The sequence below is a fragment of the Chelonoidis abingdonii genome, chromosome 10 (genome assembly GCF_003597395.2).
Source record: "Chelonoidis abingdonii isolate Lonesome George chromosome 10, CheloAbing_2.0, whole genome shotgun sequence".
Lineage (NCBI taxonomy): Eukaryota > Metazoa > Chordata > Testudines > Testudinidae > Chelonoidis > Chelonoidis abingdonii.
In genome coordinates, this window is record NC_133778.1 from 7079530 (window position 1) to 7095162 (window position 15633).

At 48.6% G+C, this 15633-nt stretch overlaps 1 protein-coding gene across 2 annotated transcripts in view; it reads right to left on the minus strand.

The window, feature by feature from the left end:
* The window catches only part of FTCD (formimidoyltransferase cyclodeaminase), a 51004-nt gene that overhangs the window by 16743 nt on the left and 18628 nt on the right, over positions 1-15633 (minus strand). For both annotated transcript variants that reach the window (XM_032787688.2, XM_032787687.2), the window contains exons 5-7: positions 7249-7428; positions 2358-2495; positions 1280-1411 (exon numbers count right to left, since the gene is read on the minus strand). In XM_032787688.2, coding sequence (XP_032643579.1) covers positions 1280-1411; positions 2358-2495; positions 7249-7428 — 450 coding nt within the window. The remainder of the gene's footprint in view (positions 1-1279; positions 1412-2357; positions 2496-7248; positions 7429-15633) is intronic.

The window sequence follows — 15633 nt, forward strand, 5'->3', positions numbered from 1 at the left end:
CTTGGGGACAGGGAGCAGTGCCAAGCAGATGTCAGTGCTAGTAAGGGTCGGTGCGGGACTCCTTCTCGGTACCAGAGCAGTCCGGGGCCAAAGGGGCGCTTCTTACAGGAGCAGTCTGTTGGGCGCTTCGTGCCGACGCTGCAGGACTAAGTGCTGACTCCATGAGGAGCTGTTTCAATCAAGAGCCCCGCTCCTTCGTCCTTGGTTTAAAGGACTTGCAGATGCAGCACTTATCAGCAAGGTGGGATTCCCCTAGGCACTTGAGGCAAGAGTCGTGGGGATCCCCTATTGGCATCGGCTTCTGGCACGCAGAGCACGGTTTGAATCCCGGTGCCTTGGGCATGGGCCTACATCGGGGTGGAGGAAAGGGGCTAATCCCCGATCCCCCTTAAACTATATACACTAACTATAAATACAACAACTAATACTAACTATAACTACAAGAACTCGAACTATACACACAACAAACAGCAAAGAACTACGAGTAGCTAGGGATGTGGAGATCAGCCAAGCCGCGCTCCACAGTTCCAACGACAGTCACGGGCGGTAAGAAGGAACTGAAGGGCCGTTGGGTCGACAGGGGTATATATCCAGCGCCATAATGGCATCACTCCAGGGGAAGCCCAGCCGACCCACCGATTGTTGCTAGGGTAAAAATCTTCCGACAAGCGTGCACGCGGCGTGCGCACACCTAATTGGAATCAATATAAGCAAGCACTCAAAGAAGAATCTATCTTTCTATAGTTAATAAATTTGTTTTGTATTTTTTTTTTTAACTAAAACAGTGTGTTTTGCTGGAAGTGCTTGGGGAATCTGCTCAGGAACAGAAACTGGTGCATGGTCCTCTCCACACTGAGAGAGGGGAGGGCTGAGTAATAAACTTATCCTGGTCAGGCCTTTGACCAGGGCAAGATGGTACAGCTCTGGGGTACAGGCAGTGGAGCTGGTGGGGAGCTGTCTGGAACCTCTCCATTGTTAATTCATGAGTTGCTGAGGAGAAGCATTCAGGTAACTGCATCTGGGCGTGTCCCTGCCTGTGCAGATGTTTGTGTGAGTGCAGGACGGGGAGCAGCCTGCAGCTTGTCACAGCCTCACAGTATGAGAAGGTGCCTGGATTGGTACGTCAGAAGACTCAGCAATATCCGAGTTCCAGGTTACACCCTGGGGAAAGCTGTCACACCCTTCCACAGGCAAGAAGCTGCCAGCTCAGCTGTGATCATTTGCAGTTCCCTCCAGGGAAAGATTTCTGAGCAGGGATGTCAATGGCCGCTGGCCTTACCAGTCTGATTTTCTGTTCCTCCTCTAGGATGAAGAGGTTTTCTTTCTGAATGTAATACTCCGCTGCATCAAGCATGGCCTTCTTAGGGACAAGCCCCACCAGCTGGGAGCCCACCACGGGCAGGCTCAGCTCCTGCAAGCAAGGACTAGAATTTAACAGTCCTTTAGCATTACAGTCCCACTGCCTGGCCACCTCTCCCACTGCCCCCAACTCCTGATCCGCACCAAGGGGTGCACCAGATTCGAGCAGGACCTTCCCATTCTAGGGGTTAAGACTCATAGTCAGAGATCTCACTTTGCTGGTCCTTCCTGCTGCTGTTTGGGCCCAGCCAACTAACCCCTCACTCCCATTCGCAGCACATAGGATCTGCAGAGCTGGTCATCTGCTCCCCTCTCCTCCCCCAGTTCTACTTCAGTGGGACCTTAATAGCGCCCCGGGGGCCTGCTGCCACAATGACCCTCACTCCGATGGGTGGATATCCCAGTGTGCCTGGTGCTTATGGGGAAATGACATGGAAGGCCATACATGGGTGGGAGGAAGTGGGATGGCTGGCTGGCTCCCTAAGGAATAAGAAGTAGGTGGATGCCACATAGCAGCCTTCTGAAAACATGGGAGGAGGAGAGATTAGCTGGCAACTCACCAAACGAGGCCATCTGGACTCCCTCCTGAAACGCACTGAAGGTAGGGTACAGAAGCAGAGGGGACCCCACAAATAACCTTGGCATCCAGGGTGTTCCCTGTATATGCTCATAGATCTCAAGCCTAGGCCAGCAAACTTGGACATGCTGCTGTCCCACACCACATGACTGCCAGCCCGGAGGAGACGGTGCAGCAGCTGGCATGTCTCATGAGGCACACATTCCTGCTCCCTTAATGTCTTAAGTATGGAGGGTAGGTTGTGGCTCCCTGTGTATTCACACACACACCTCTTACAAGACAAGCTCTCATGGCATAGGTGCGAGGACTTTCTCTTGCTCCACCAGCCACAGGCACTTTGACTGTAATTTTACTTCTCTGAAGGAGGCTGGTTGTGCTGGTTAAAGCTGCTTCAAACTTCCATACCACCTGTGCAACTCACCCGTGCATCTTTGCAGACCTCCTCATAGACTGTGTGGAGGGAGGTGATTTCAAAGTCCAGCAGGTTTGTAGAAACCTGGGCAATATTCTCCTCATCCAAGTACCAGCCCATGGCTTGGACCTTCTTCAAACGCCCAGGCTGAAAAGAACACCACACTTCAGAGCTGTGATGGCTGATGAGCCAACGCAACCCTGGGAATAAGCCTGCAAGAGAGAAAGCATTCTGCAGATGAGGGGAACTGACTGATACACAACTGGAGGTCACTAACCCACAGCTGTAAATATTTGGGTTTGCTGATGACCCAGAAGTAGCAGCAGTCAGATATTGTACTGTGAAGGAAGAAGAGCCCATAGTGATAACAGATAAAGTTGCCTTCATATTTATTTGTACAGATTTAATGGAGTGAAACTGTGATTCTTACCATCTCTCCTCTAGTTATTTGTTCTGCTCCATAGGTTTGCACAGGACCTTGCATACTAATAGAAATGGCAGGTCTCTGCCCTGAAGAACATATAGGCTAAAGACTGTGGGCACAGATAAGAACATAACAACATAAGAATGGCCATGTTGGGTCAGACCAAAGATTCACCTAGCCCGGTATGCTGACTTCCGACAGTAGCCACTGCCAGGTGCCCCAGAGGGAATGAACAGAACAGATGATCCATCCCCTGTCGCCCATTCCCAGCTTCTCGCAAACAGAGGCTAGGGACATCATCCATGTCCTCCTGGCTAATAGCATTAATGGGCCTATCCCCCATGAACTTATTTAGTTCTTTTTTGAATCCTGCTATAGTCTTGGCCTTTACAACATCCTCTGGCAAGGAGCTCCATGAGTTGACAGTGTGTTGTATGAAAAAATACTTCCTTTTGTTTGTTTTAAATCTGTTGCCTATTAATTTAATTCGGTGACCCCTAGTTCTTGTGTTACGAGAAGGAGTAAATAACACTTCCTTATTTACTTTCTCCACACCAGTCATGATTTTATAGACCTCTATCATCTCTCTCCAGTCGTCTCTTTTCCAAGCTGAAAAGTCTCATTCTTATTAATCTCTCCTCATATGGCAGTCATTCCATATCCCTAATAATTTTTGTTGCCATTTTCTGAACCTTTTCCAAGTCCAATACATCTTTTTTGAGATGGGGCGAGCACATCTGCTTGCAGTGTTCAAGGTGTGGATGTACCATGGATTTATATGGAGGCAATATGATATTTTCGGTCTTATTATCTATCCCTTTCTTAAGGATTCTCAACATTCTGTTCGCTATTTTGACTGTCACTTCATATTGAGTGGATATTTTCAAAAAACTATCCAAAATGACTCCAATCTCTTACTTGAGTGGTATCATAAACAGATAGTTAAGGGTTAATGTCTCTTTTACCTGTAAAGGGTTAAGACGTTCACCTAGCCTAGCTGACACCTGACCAGAGGAAACAATGGGGGAACAAGATGTTTCAAAAGAAAGAAGGGAAGTTTCCTTTCTGTAGTCAGTTTCAGTTTCAGCCGAGTGAGAAAGATCAAGGAAACAGCCTCTTATCAGAGTAGTAAGTTTTAGAAAGGGATAAATAGTTTTCTTTGTAACTTGTCTTGGTGTCATTAAGGGAATTATCAAATTGGGTATTCTTGTGTGTATTAAGATTTTTGCCCAGGGGAACATCCTGTGTTTTCTATCTGTTGTCTGTGAGGTCAGCTGTATGCTGTCTCCCAGAGGTTTTTTTTCTGTTACCTTTCTTTTCTTTAATTAAAAGCCTTCTTTTAAAGAACCTGATTGATTTTCCTTGTTTTAAGATCTAAGGGGACTGGATCTGGACTCACCAGGAATTGGTGGGGGGAAAGGAGGCGGATGGTTAAATTCTCCTTGTTTTAAGATCCAAGGGATCTGAATCAGTGTCCACCAGGGAATTGGTGGAGGAGTCTCTCAAGGCTACCCAGGGAAGGGAAGGTTTTGGGGGGGAAAGGGAGTGATCCAGGTACTCAGAAATTCTGCATGGTGGCAGCGAAACCAGATCTAAGCTGGTATTTAAGCTTAGAAGTGTCCATGCAGGTCCCCACATCTGTACCCTAAAATTCAGAGTGGGGGTGAGACCTATGACAAGTGGCAACAGTGGTAACCCCATCATTTTATAGCTATGGTTGAGATTATGTTTTCCAATGTGCATTAATGTGCACATATCAACACTGAATTTCATCTGCCAGTTTGTTGCCCAGTTACCCAGTTTTGAGAGATCCTTTTGTAGCTCGTCGCAGTCTGCCTGGGACTTAACTATCTTGAGTAGTTTTGCATCATCTGCAAATTTTGCCATTCTCTGTTTACCCCTTTTTCCAAATCATTTATGAATATGTTGAATAGCACTGGTCCCAGTACAGACCCTGGGGGACACCACTCTTTACCTCTCTCCATTCTGAAAACTGACCATTTATTCCTACCCTTTGTTTCTTATTTTTAACCAGTTACCAATCCATAAGAGAACCTTCCCTGTATCTCATGACAGCTTACTTTGCTTAAGAGCCTTTGGTGAGAGATCTTGTTAAAGGCTTTCTGAAAATCTAAGTTCACTATATCCACTGGATCCTCCTTTGTCCACATGCTTGTTGACCCCCCCCCTCAAAAAATTCTAGTAGATTGGTGAGGCATGATTTCCCCTTACAAAACCCATCTTGACTTTCCCTCAAAAAATTATGTTCATCTATGTGTCTGACAATTTTGTTCTTTACTATCATTTCAACCAGTTTACCCAGTACTGAAGTTAGGCTTACTGGCCTATAATTACCAGGATCATCTCTGGAGCCCTTTTTAAAAATTGGCATCACATTAGCCATCCTCAAGTCATTTGGTACAGAAACTGATTTAAATGGTAGGTTACATACCACAGTTAGTAGTTCTGCAATTTCACATTTGAGTTCCTTCAGAACTCTTGGGTGAATCCCATCTGGTCCTGGTGACTTATTACTGTTTAGTTTATCAGTTTGGTCCAAAACCTCCTCTAATGACACCTCAGTCTGGGACAGTTCCTCAGATTTATCACCTAAACAGAATGGATCAGGTTTGGGAATCTCCCTCATATCCTCAGCCGTGAAGACTGATGCAAAGAATTCATTTAGTTTCTCCGCAATGGCCTTATTATCCTTGACTGCTTCTTTAGCATCTCGATTGTCCAATGGCCCCACTGGTTGTTTAGCAGACTTCCTGCTTCTCATTTACTTAAAGAAAAAATGGCTATTACTTTTTGAGTCTTTGACTAGCTGTTCTTCAAATTCTTTTTTGGCCTTCCTAATTATATTTATACACCTCATTCGCTCCTTTCCAGTTTCCTCACTAGACTTTAACTTCCACTTTTTAAAGGATGCCATTTTGCCTCTCGCTTCTTTTACTTTGTTGTTTAGCCACGATGGCACTTTTTTGGTTCTCTTACTAGATTTTTTAATTTGGGGTCAGTGGTTCCATGTTATGCCTGCTCTGCCCATACTATGCATTTCAGTACAATACTCCGCAGTGCATTTTCACGTTATGCTAACAAAGACCTTGAGCTCTCCTGCCAGACTGACTGAGGGGCTTTCCACACTGCACTAGGAAGTGTAAGGCAGCTTTGATCTTGCTAGAGAACAATAGCAGTGAAGTGGCAGCATCACAGACTGTAAAGGCCATGTGGAACCGTGGGTGTGTATATCAATGACTAACCATGCTGCCCAGTTACTCTGCTATTAGTACCCACACTATCTAGATCAAAGCGAGCCTGGGTTTGTCTTCACATGTTGCAGTCACCCCTCTAAGTGCAGTGCAGACAGACCCACAGCCTAGCTCCAGCAAACACATGTTTTATGCTGAAAGCAACCTGGCCAGAGAAACTAGTAATGTTCCTCCCAACAAAAAATAAATCAAATAAACAAACAAATACATCCTGTTTTATTTATGATGAAAGCCTTGGCGTCCAGCCTCTCATTGCTCAGCCTCAGAAACCCACCCTCAATCTCCTTCCAGATGGATCCCTCTAATTGCCTGCTCAGATACACTCCCAACCTTTGGAGCACTTGATACCCACTGTCAGACAAGGGAACCCGTCCTGAAATCTCTCCTGTCTGTGAGCTCAGCTGGGCCCCAACTTTGGCAAGTACCCCCTGCTGCTCTCAGGCTGTTGGGTCACGTGAGAGATTGACAAGGCAGTTCTATAAAGTGCAAAGTAGCTCTGGGTGCTGGGGAGAGTCATAAGCAGCTTCCCTTCTTTCCCAGATACAGTAGATGGGTCCTCAGACAAGGCTCTGGGATGGCCCTGGGGGATGACTCAACTGATACACTTAGAACATGGGATACTCCACTCCCATGCACAGAGTTTGATGAAACATAACAGACACCACCCCCACAGGAACCAAGTACACACCTGTAGGGACATCATGCTTGCCCTTAGCTAGAGATCACCATCATATGCTATAAATGGGTAGATATGTCAAGGAACATAGGAACCACCTTACATTAATCAGAGCCTCATATGCTCTTCACCTCAAAGGTCATTTGTTGCTTGCTCAAACAAGCCAATGTTGCTATAATAAAGGTTGCATTTACCCAGCTTACTCTGATTTAAGAACCCTAAGTTCCTCCTCCTCTAGAACCATAATTCAGCAGCATGAAAATAGCTGAGGGGGTAGTACACCTGTACAAGCCCAGTTTGTAATTTTTGTGCAGATCAATTCAGGTGTAGCCTGTAACACAAACTGGCACCAGTCTCCCTTACTCTGGGACAGCAAAGATGGACAACTCAAATCTGGAGAATTGTGGAACTAGGAGTGGGTGGGGGAGGGATTTATTCATTTTTTATTTTTGAGCCAACGCTCTAGTTATCCAGTGCCCTCTCCCAGTGAAGCCTGATTATTCTGAATGAGAAGCTTAATGGGCTTACCTGGTCCTTCGCGCGGCCTTGCTCCCGGATGTTGAGAGCAATCCGATGCGCCAGCTCCTTTGTGCATAGGAGGTTGATGTTGTATGCAATGAGGAATGTGCGTGCACCAGTGACTGTGGCTCCCCATCTTGGAACAAAGGACGCAGAGCCAAAATCAGGAACCCACTCGGCCTTTGTGAGCTTAGAAGAGAGTGAAAGAAAGGAACAAAATCCATTGAAAAGAAACTCCTCATCATTTAAGGTCAGCCGGGTTTATTTGTCACTCCAGAGAGCTGATTGCAAGTTAATTCAGAATACACAGACTGTCCAGTCAGAAATGTCCATTAGGAACTCTAGTCTGACGTTCTGTGTAATGTGGACTGGAGAACCTCAGCCCATCATTCTCAGAACCTGTGGCTGAGCTAGAGCAGATCTTTTCGAGAACATCCAGTCCTGATTTACAATTCTCGCCCTTGGAAATCAGCACAGGAGACAAGGTGCATTCCTCACTCAGAGCTATTCAACACCCAGTCTCCAGTATTGTGTGTTAGTGTGTGTGTTCCACTGGAGCCAAGAGCCCCAATCTTAGTACAAGGCAAAACAACGTGTGGCTCAAACAAATGACTGGAGTGGAGAGGAAGGACAAGGTCACAATGGAACCACCACGCTGAGCAAAGTCCTCAGCAGCCTCAGCACAGCACACCGGCTGCCTAGCCAAAAGAACATGTTCTGAGTGCACACAACGCATCTGAGAAATTCCTGAACAACTCAGAAGTGCTCCCTCTTCTCCCCATGACCCAGCACAAGCGGCTTTATTAACCTTTCCTCCGATTTCTCCCAATGCCCCCTCTTGGCTGACACCAAACAGGAGACATTTCAGCCCGTATGGGAGACTCTAAGAAACTATTAGGAAATGAAAACAGGAGCTCACAGAGCTGCCAAGTTCTGTACAGCTCCGTGGGCGACGTCTTACCAGCAACCAACCATTCCTGACTCCCTCTGGGGACCCCAGGCTGTGGGACAGGTCTGGTGGAGAGGTACAAGCCATCCCTCACACCATGGAGAAGGTAGTGACAGGGGACTGGGGAGATGCAGGGGGTGCTTGGCAAATGGGGCAGCCAGAGTGAATGGGGAGCCATTGATGCACCGATCCATAGAGCTTAAGGCCAGAAGAGACCATCAGATCATCTCGTGTGACCTGGGCAAAGAACTCCCCTAGTTACCCCTATACTGAGCCCAATGACTTGAGCTTAGCTAAAGCCAATCTCTTCATCCAGTCTGGAGTGGAAGACTTCAAGAGATGAAGAATTCACCACTTCCCTTGTGGTTGGCTCCCAATGGCTAATCACCTTCATTGTTAACAATCAGTGCCATGCTTCTCCTTTGCATTTGTCTGGTTTTAACTTCCTGCCATTGCTGTTTGCGCTGCCTTGTTCTGCTAGACTAAAGAATCCTTTAGTACTCAGTATTTTCTCCTAACGAAGATATTGGGTATCAAGTCACCTCCCAGTTTTCTTTTTGATAGGCTAAACAGACTGAGCTCATTAATCTCCCACTGTACAGAATTTTCTTCAGGCCTCAGATCATTTTTGGGGCTCTTCTCTGCATCCTCTTCAATTTTCCAACATGCTCCTTAAAACAGGGACCCCAGAACTGGACACAGTATTCCAGCATTGTCTCACCAGTACCGTGTACAGAGGTAAATCACAGCCCTACGTCTCCGCATTCCCCTCTCTACACATCCCAGGATCGCATTAGCCCTTTCTGTGTCACCATCACACTGGAGCTCATGTTGAGTTGCTTTCCACCCTCCTTTCAGCATCAGAGTCTCCAGGCCACAGCGCCCCACCCTTCATAGATGTATATAACTTTGTATTTGGCTGTATTAAAAAACGTTTTGTTTAAATAGGCCCAGCTTACCAAGTGACCCAGATCACACAGTATGACTGCCTTGTCCTCGCTATTTACCACTCCACCAATCCTTGCGTCATCTGCCAATTTGCTCAGCATTATATCTACTTCCAGCTCAATGACGGAAATGTTGAGCAACATCAGGCCTAGTGCCGATCCCAATGTAACCCTGCTGGGAACCGCCCCATTTGAAGGTGAGTCCCCACTGACAACTACCCTGTGCGATCTGTCCGTTAGCCAATCCTTCATCCATTACCGGGTGCTATTGATGCTGCAGAGTGCTAATTTCAAAGTGCTGTTGTGGTACAAAGTCAACTGCCTTCCAAAAGTCAAAGCATATTACTACAGCTACACAATTACCTGCATCAACCAAACATGCGAGCCCCTCAAAGAATGACAATAGGTTTGACATGACCTATTTCCATAACACTGCATTGAGTGGCAGTAATTATAGCCCTGTCCTCAAAAGCTGTATTAATCCAGTCCCATATCAGCTCTCCCACTGAGGACCAGGAATTTTCAGGGAGTCAGAGACTGACTTTGGAGGAGGAAGCCAGGGGGCTTGGTTGGAGACGGGAGGATTGAGGGAGGGCTTGAGGCAACTAGGAGACATTTCTGGGATGAAGCCTGTAGAAGCTGTGGGTCAGGAGATCGTTCGGATGAGGCCTGTCACAGCTGGTGGGAGGGGGTTGTTGGGATGAGGCCTGTGGGGGAGGGATGAGGCCTGCAGCAGCAGGGGGGCAAGGGGATCATTGGGGTGAGGCCTGTGGCAGTTGGGGCCATGGGGTCATTAGGATGAGGCCTATAGCAGCTGCAGGGCAGAGAGGTGGTTGGGATGAGGCCTGTGGCAGCTGGGGGTAGAGGGCTCATTGGGATGAGGCCTGTGGCAGCTGGGAGCAGGGTGATTGTTGGGATGAGACCTAGGATTGGCAACCCTCCCAGTTTTACTGGGAGTCTCTTGGAATTGGGCTTGATCTCTCGGAGGCTACTGCAGCCAAACCGGGAGATTTTAGGGTGCTAAAAAAGTGTGGTGGCGCAGCTGGGTTAAGGCAGGTTCCCTGTCTGCCTTGGCCCTGTGCCACTCCTGGAAGCAGCTGGTACATCACTGTGGCCCCTGGGGGGCAGGGGTCTCTTTGCGCTGCCCACTCCCCGAGCACCAACTCCGCAGCTCTCATTGGCTGGCAATTGCCCTCAGTGGGATCTGTGGGGGCAGTGCCTGCAGGCAGGGGTAGCATGTGGATCCACTTCCCACCTGCCTGGCCGGTCATGCCAGCCACTTCCAGGAGTGTTGCAAGGCCAGGACAGGCAGGGAGTCTGCCTTAATATAGCTGCGCTGCCAACCGGGACCCACCTGGTCAAAGCCTACCCGACTCACCCCTTCCCACATCCCAACCCCCTTCCCCAGCCTGACCCCCCTTCAGCACTCAAACTCCCTTCCAGAGTTTGCACTCTGCACCACCTCCTGCAACCCAACCCCTTGCCCCAGGCTCAGCCTGAAGCCCCCTTCCACACTCCAAACCCCTTGGCCCGCACCCCCTCCCACACCTGAACCCTCTGTCCCAGCCCAGTGAAAGTGAGTGAGGGTGGGAGAGAGCGAACGATGGTGGGAAGGGGGAGGGAGTGAGCGGCACAGGGCCTCGGAGAAGAGGCAAGGCAAGGTTTTGGAGTTTGTGTGATTACACAGTTGGCAACCCTAAGGAGGCCTGTGGCAGCTGGGGAACAGGGAGGTGGTTGGGATGAGGCCTGTGGCAGCTGGGAGGCGGGGAACGGGGGGGGGTGTTGTTGGAATGAGGCATGTCTAGGGTTGCCAACTTTCTAATTGTACAAAATCAAACACGCTTGCCCTGACCTTCCCTGATACCCTGCCCCTTCCCTGATGCCTCATCCCTTCTCTGAGGCTCCATCCCCATTTGCTCCATCCCCACTTCCTGTGTCGCTCGCTCTCCCTCACCCTCACTCACTTGCTCATTTTCACCAGGTTGCAGCTGGGGTTGGGGTGGGGGTGGGGGTGCGGGCTCCGGAATGGGGCCAGAAATAAGGGGTTCTTGGTGCAGGAGAGGGATCCGGGCTGGGGTTGGGGCTGAATGGTTTGGAATGTGGGAGGAGGTTGGGATGAGGCCTGTGGCAGCTGGGGGGTGAGAGGTTGTTGGGATAGGGCTTGTCACAGGGTCTCTCTTCTTAGCTCTCTGGAAGCAAGACACCAATGCCACCAGCTCCTGCTCTTTCATCCCACCATCCTGGCACCAGCTTGGCGGGCACTGCAAAAAGAGGAGAAATGTCCCCACAGGGAGGCAGAGCCTGACCCGGGGCATCCTGGCAGCCCTCTGGCTGTGTGAAGTGCTGTGTGGATGTGGGGGGCATGGGGCTCAGACTCTGGCCGTGGGAGATGAATGGGTACCTCACCAATAGCATAACAGCACAGAGACAATCCTTCACTCACACCCTGGAAAACGCTGTCCCGGGGCAGGGCCAAGCCTGGTTCCTGGAGGAGTCTGGCCAACAACTTCACTCGGCACCGGGTTAGGCTCCTCCCCTGGGTTTACCCTTCTGGTTTTACTCGATTCATCTCAGAAGGGGGCACAGCCTTGAGGGATAAGATTTTTAAAACCAATTGTACCACAAATTTTTGGACAACCATTTTTCACTGAAAAATTCCAATTTGGGTTGACCAAAATATTCAGTGAACTTGTATAGAAAAATAACCGAACACAAACAAATTCATAAGAACATACTACTAAGAATGGCTATACTGTGTGAGACTAATGGTCCATCTAGCCCAGTGGCTCTCAACCTTTCCAGCCTACAGTACCCTTTTCAGGAGCCTCATTTGTTTTACCTACCCCAAGTTTCACCTCACTTAAAAGCTATTTGCTTACAGAATCAGATATAAAAATACAAAAGTGTCCCAGCATGCTATTGCTGACAAATTGCTGACTTTCTCATTTTTACCACATCATTATGAAATAAATCGATGGGAATATAAATATTGTATTTACATTTCAGTGTATAGCATATAGAGCACAGTATACACAAGTCACTGTCTGTTTGAAATTTTAGTTTGTATTAACTTCATTAGTGCTTTTTATGTAGCCTGTTGTAAACTAGGCAAATATCTAGATGAGTTGATGTACCACGTGGAAGACCTTTGAATAAAACTCAAAATTAAACAAAATTTCCCCTCCAGTTTTTAGTTTGGTCAGTGAACCAAAAACTTGGTTATTTGCACAGCGGTAATGAAGGCACTTGCTGCAGAACATCTCTTGGTCACTGTGGCATGCGTCACCCAGGTGTTATTCCATGTAACTCCACTGGAATGAAGACAGTAATCCCTGGGTGAAACTGGGGAGTCAGAGGGAAGAATCAGGCTCAGAGCTTGCACCACCACTTGGAGAAGTGGCTTATTCATCTCCATTTGTTAATAGCAGATGAAACTGAGCAAAGACAAATGTAGGCTAAGAGGTCTCTGATTACTGGGCGTTCTCTTCATTTCCTCCAAAATAAAATGGCATTTAAAACATGGGTGTTTATGCTGAAAGTAAGGGAGCTTTCCTGTCAATTAACATTTCTTAAAAACTGTAAGAGTTAGCCAGCAAAGCTCCTGGCATGGGCAGGACTGATCAGCCAGTGCTAAATATGCAATATCCCAACACCACAATCAGCGGCGTATTATCGCCTAGGCCAAGGCCTAGGCCGAGGGCGGCAAATTTGCTCACATCTCCTCCCTAACTCCGCCCATTCCCCAAATCCCTGGCCCACCTCCTCCCTCAGGCGCACCGCACTTCCTTCCTTCCACCTCCCTCCCAGGCTTGCCATGCAAAAGTGCTGGGAGGGAGGGAGAAGCAAGTAGCAGCGCACTCAGCAGAGGTGAAGCAGAGGTGAGCTGAGGCCCGCAGGCACGGGGAGTAACCCGGGGGGGGAGGCGGGAACCGCTCCCCGCCCCAGCTCACCTCCGCTCCACTGCCAACATCCCCCGAGCATACCACAATTCCCCTTCTCCCCACTCCCTCCCAGGCTTGCCGCAGGGGAGCAGAGGTGAGCTGGAGCAAGGGAGGTGGGGGGCGGCAATTTTTTGAGGGCCTAGGGGCGGCAAATTTGTTAATCCGCCACTGACCACAATTCAAACTTTCAACTCAAGTCGGCTTTTTGTTTCAACATTTCCCTTGATTTTATTTTGAAAAATTTGAAAACATTAAAAAATACTGTAAATCAAAACAAGAAGTTTTGTTTCAGGTTAAACAAAAAGGTTTGGTTTGGCCCAAAATGATCTGTGTGTGTGCGTGCATGTGCGTGGGTGCACATGCGTGCGTGCGTGCATATATATATATTTTCAATTCATTGATAATTCTTAAAAAAATTGGTTTGGGATCGACCCAAGACTATTTTTTCCCCAATTTTTCAGAATGGCTGGCAACCTGAAAAATCCCTTATTCGTACAGCTGTAATCCAAATCTGGCAAACCCACAGGGCACGATTACATGCCTGTTGCACTGAGGTTATATTGTACATATCACAGCCATGGCCACTCACAGGGTGGGAGCTGGACTTTCCCTGCTTCAAGAACTGTATCAAATGTCCCAACAAAGCACAGCCAGCTCCTAATGAGAATCTTTACACTGTCCCCTAATGCCAATTCCAGGTTCTGCAATTAGGTAAAAATAGCTCTGGAAAAGGTAACCAATCACCAGCTTTCAGCATGGGATTTCACCCTTTCTTAGCAGGCTAAAGTGCTACAGATATCACAAGAAATGGCTTGTCTTCTGCTTGCTCCAGGGCTGGTCTATCATTTTTAAGAACCTCTTTTATGCCAAAGAAACCAAGCACTTCAGGGTTATCAAGTTCACTGACTTTTAAATTTATTTCGATTTTTAAAACAACCAATAACCTACCTTTGCAAGGCTCTAGGGCTCAGCTTGTTAAATGTATTTAGGAGCCAAAGATACCTAGGCTCATTTGAAAATCCAATTAGGTGCTTCTGCATCTTTAGGCTCCTAAATACTTGTAAAAAACTGGCCCTAGAAGCCCCAACACACCTTAACAATACAACACAATCTCAGCAGCATTAACAGGATCAGCTCAGCAGCAGCTCCACCAACCACCTCCAGAAACTCCTTTCCACCCCTGAATGGCCTAGGAAGGACAACCTCAGCCCTCCAAACACCCTTTTGCTGCAAGCCTAGAAAGTCACCATGTGGGCGCTACTGTCAGTATTGCCAGCCCCAAACTTTTAAAAATCATGAGTTAGGACCCTCAAAGTGGTGAGACGGCCTTAAAAATCATGAGACTTAAAAATAAAAAGACTGCATAAGAAATGTCAGGTTCTTTCTATTTGCCCTCTGGCTTCTCAGACCTCGGCTGCACTCGGATCACATGTTTGTTTTTCTCTGTAACCAAGACAGCTAGAAACTTCCTTTGGTTAGGAAATGAAAGCCAAGAGTCTCACCTCATCAGATGCTTCCAGGAGCTGGGGCTTTAACACACACACCAAATACCAGGAGGCTAACTGCAAAATCACATGTGTTGGCGACCCTGTATTGTGGACGAAGGCAGGCAGCAAATTCCAGAGTCTTGGAGCTCTGGTAGACATCACCCAGCCAGCCCCCACCTCTCCTCTGCTCAGGCGAGGCAATGGAAAGCTGCCTACTTTCTCATACACAGTGGCACATGCATATTTCCCACAGCTTTCCAAAGCAAAGCAAGAAAAGAAAAGTATGGAGGCGGTGGTTACCATCACTAACTGAGTGCTGACGCTGTACGGGATGCAAACTAAGACCCAGGCCTTCCCCTTCCCCAAGGAATTTAGAAGTTTTTAAGGTAAAAGTCTCCTCCAGTCACAATACCCATATTTGGCTTTTGCATTTTCAGAGCAAAGTGGAAAACACCATTCAGGTCATAGGCGTGCGTACGGGATATGCTGGGTGTGCCCAGGCACACCCTAATGCAGGGGTGGGCAAGCTTGTCCTGCCTGGTCCGCATGAGCTCCCCCGGCCTCACCCCCACTTTCCCCCATCCCCTGGCGCTTCAGCGCGCCGCATCTAGTAGCAGCCCTGGACAGCACTGCAGCGGCATGGCTCTGGCAGGACCTGAGCTCCTCCCACTCGGAGCAGCATGGTAAGGAGGCAGGGTTGTGAGCTCCGGCAGGCTGAGCAACAGGAGCTCTGGTCCCGCCGGAACCACGCCGCTGCAGCACTGTCCAGGGCTACTCCTGGACGCAGTGCGCTGAGGCTCCAGGAGAGGGCGGAAGGTGGGGGTAAGCGGTATGGTAAGGGGGCCGGGGGGGTTGGATACGGATCAGGGAGTCCTGGGGACAGTCAGGGGACAGAGAGTGGGGAAGTGGTTGGATGGGGCAGAGGTTCGGGGGGGCGGTCAGTTGGATCATGGGCGTTCCGGGGGTCTGTCAGGAGGCGGGGGGATGGATAGGGGTTGAGATAGTCAGGGGCCCTTGGTGTTGGTGGTTCCTGGATATGTGGGTTGGGGGCCCCAGGGGTTTGGGGCTCC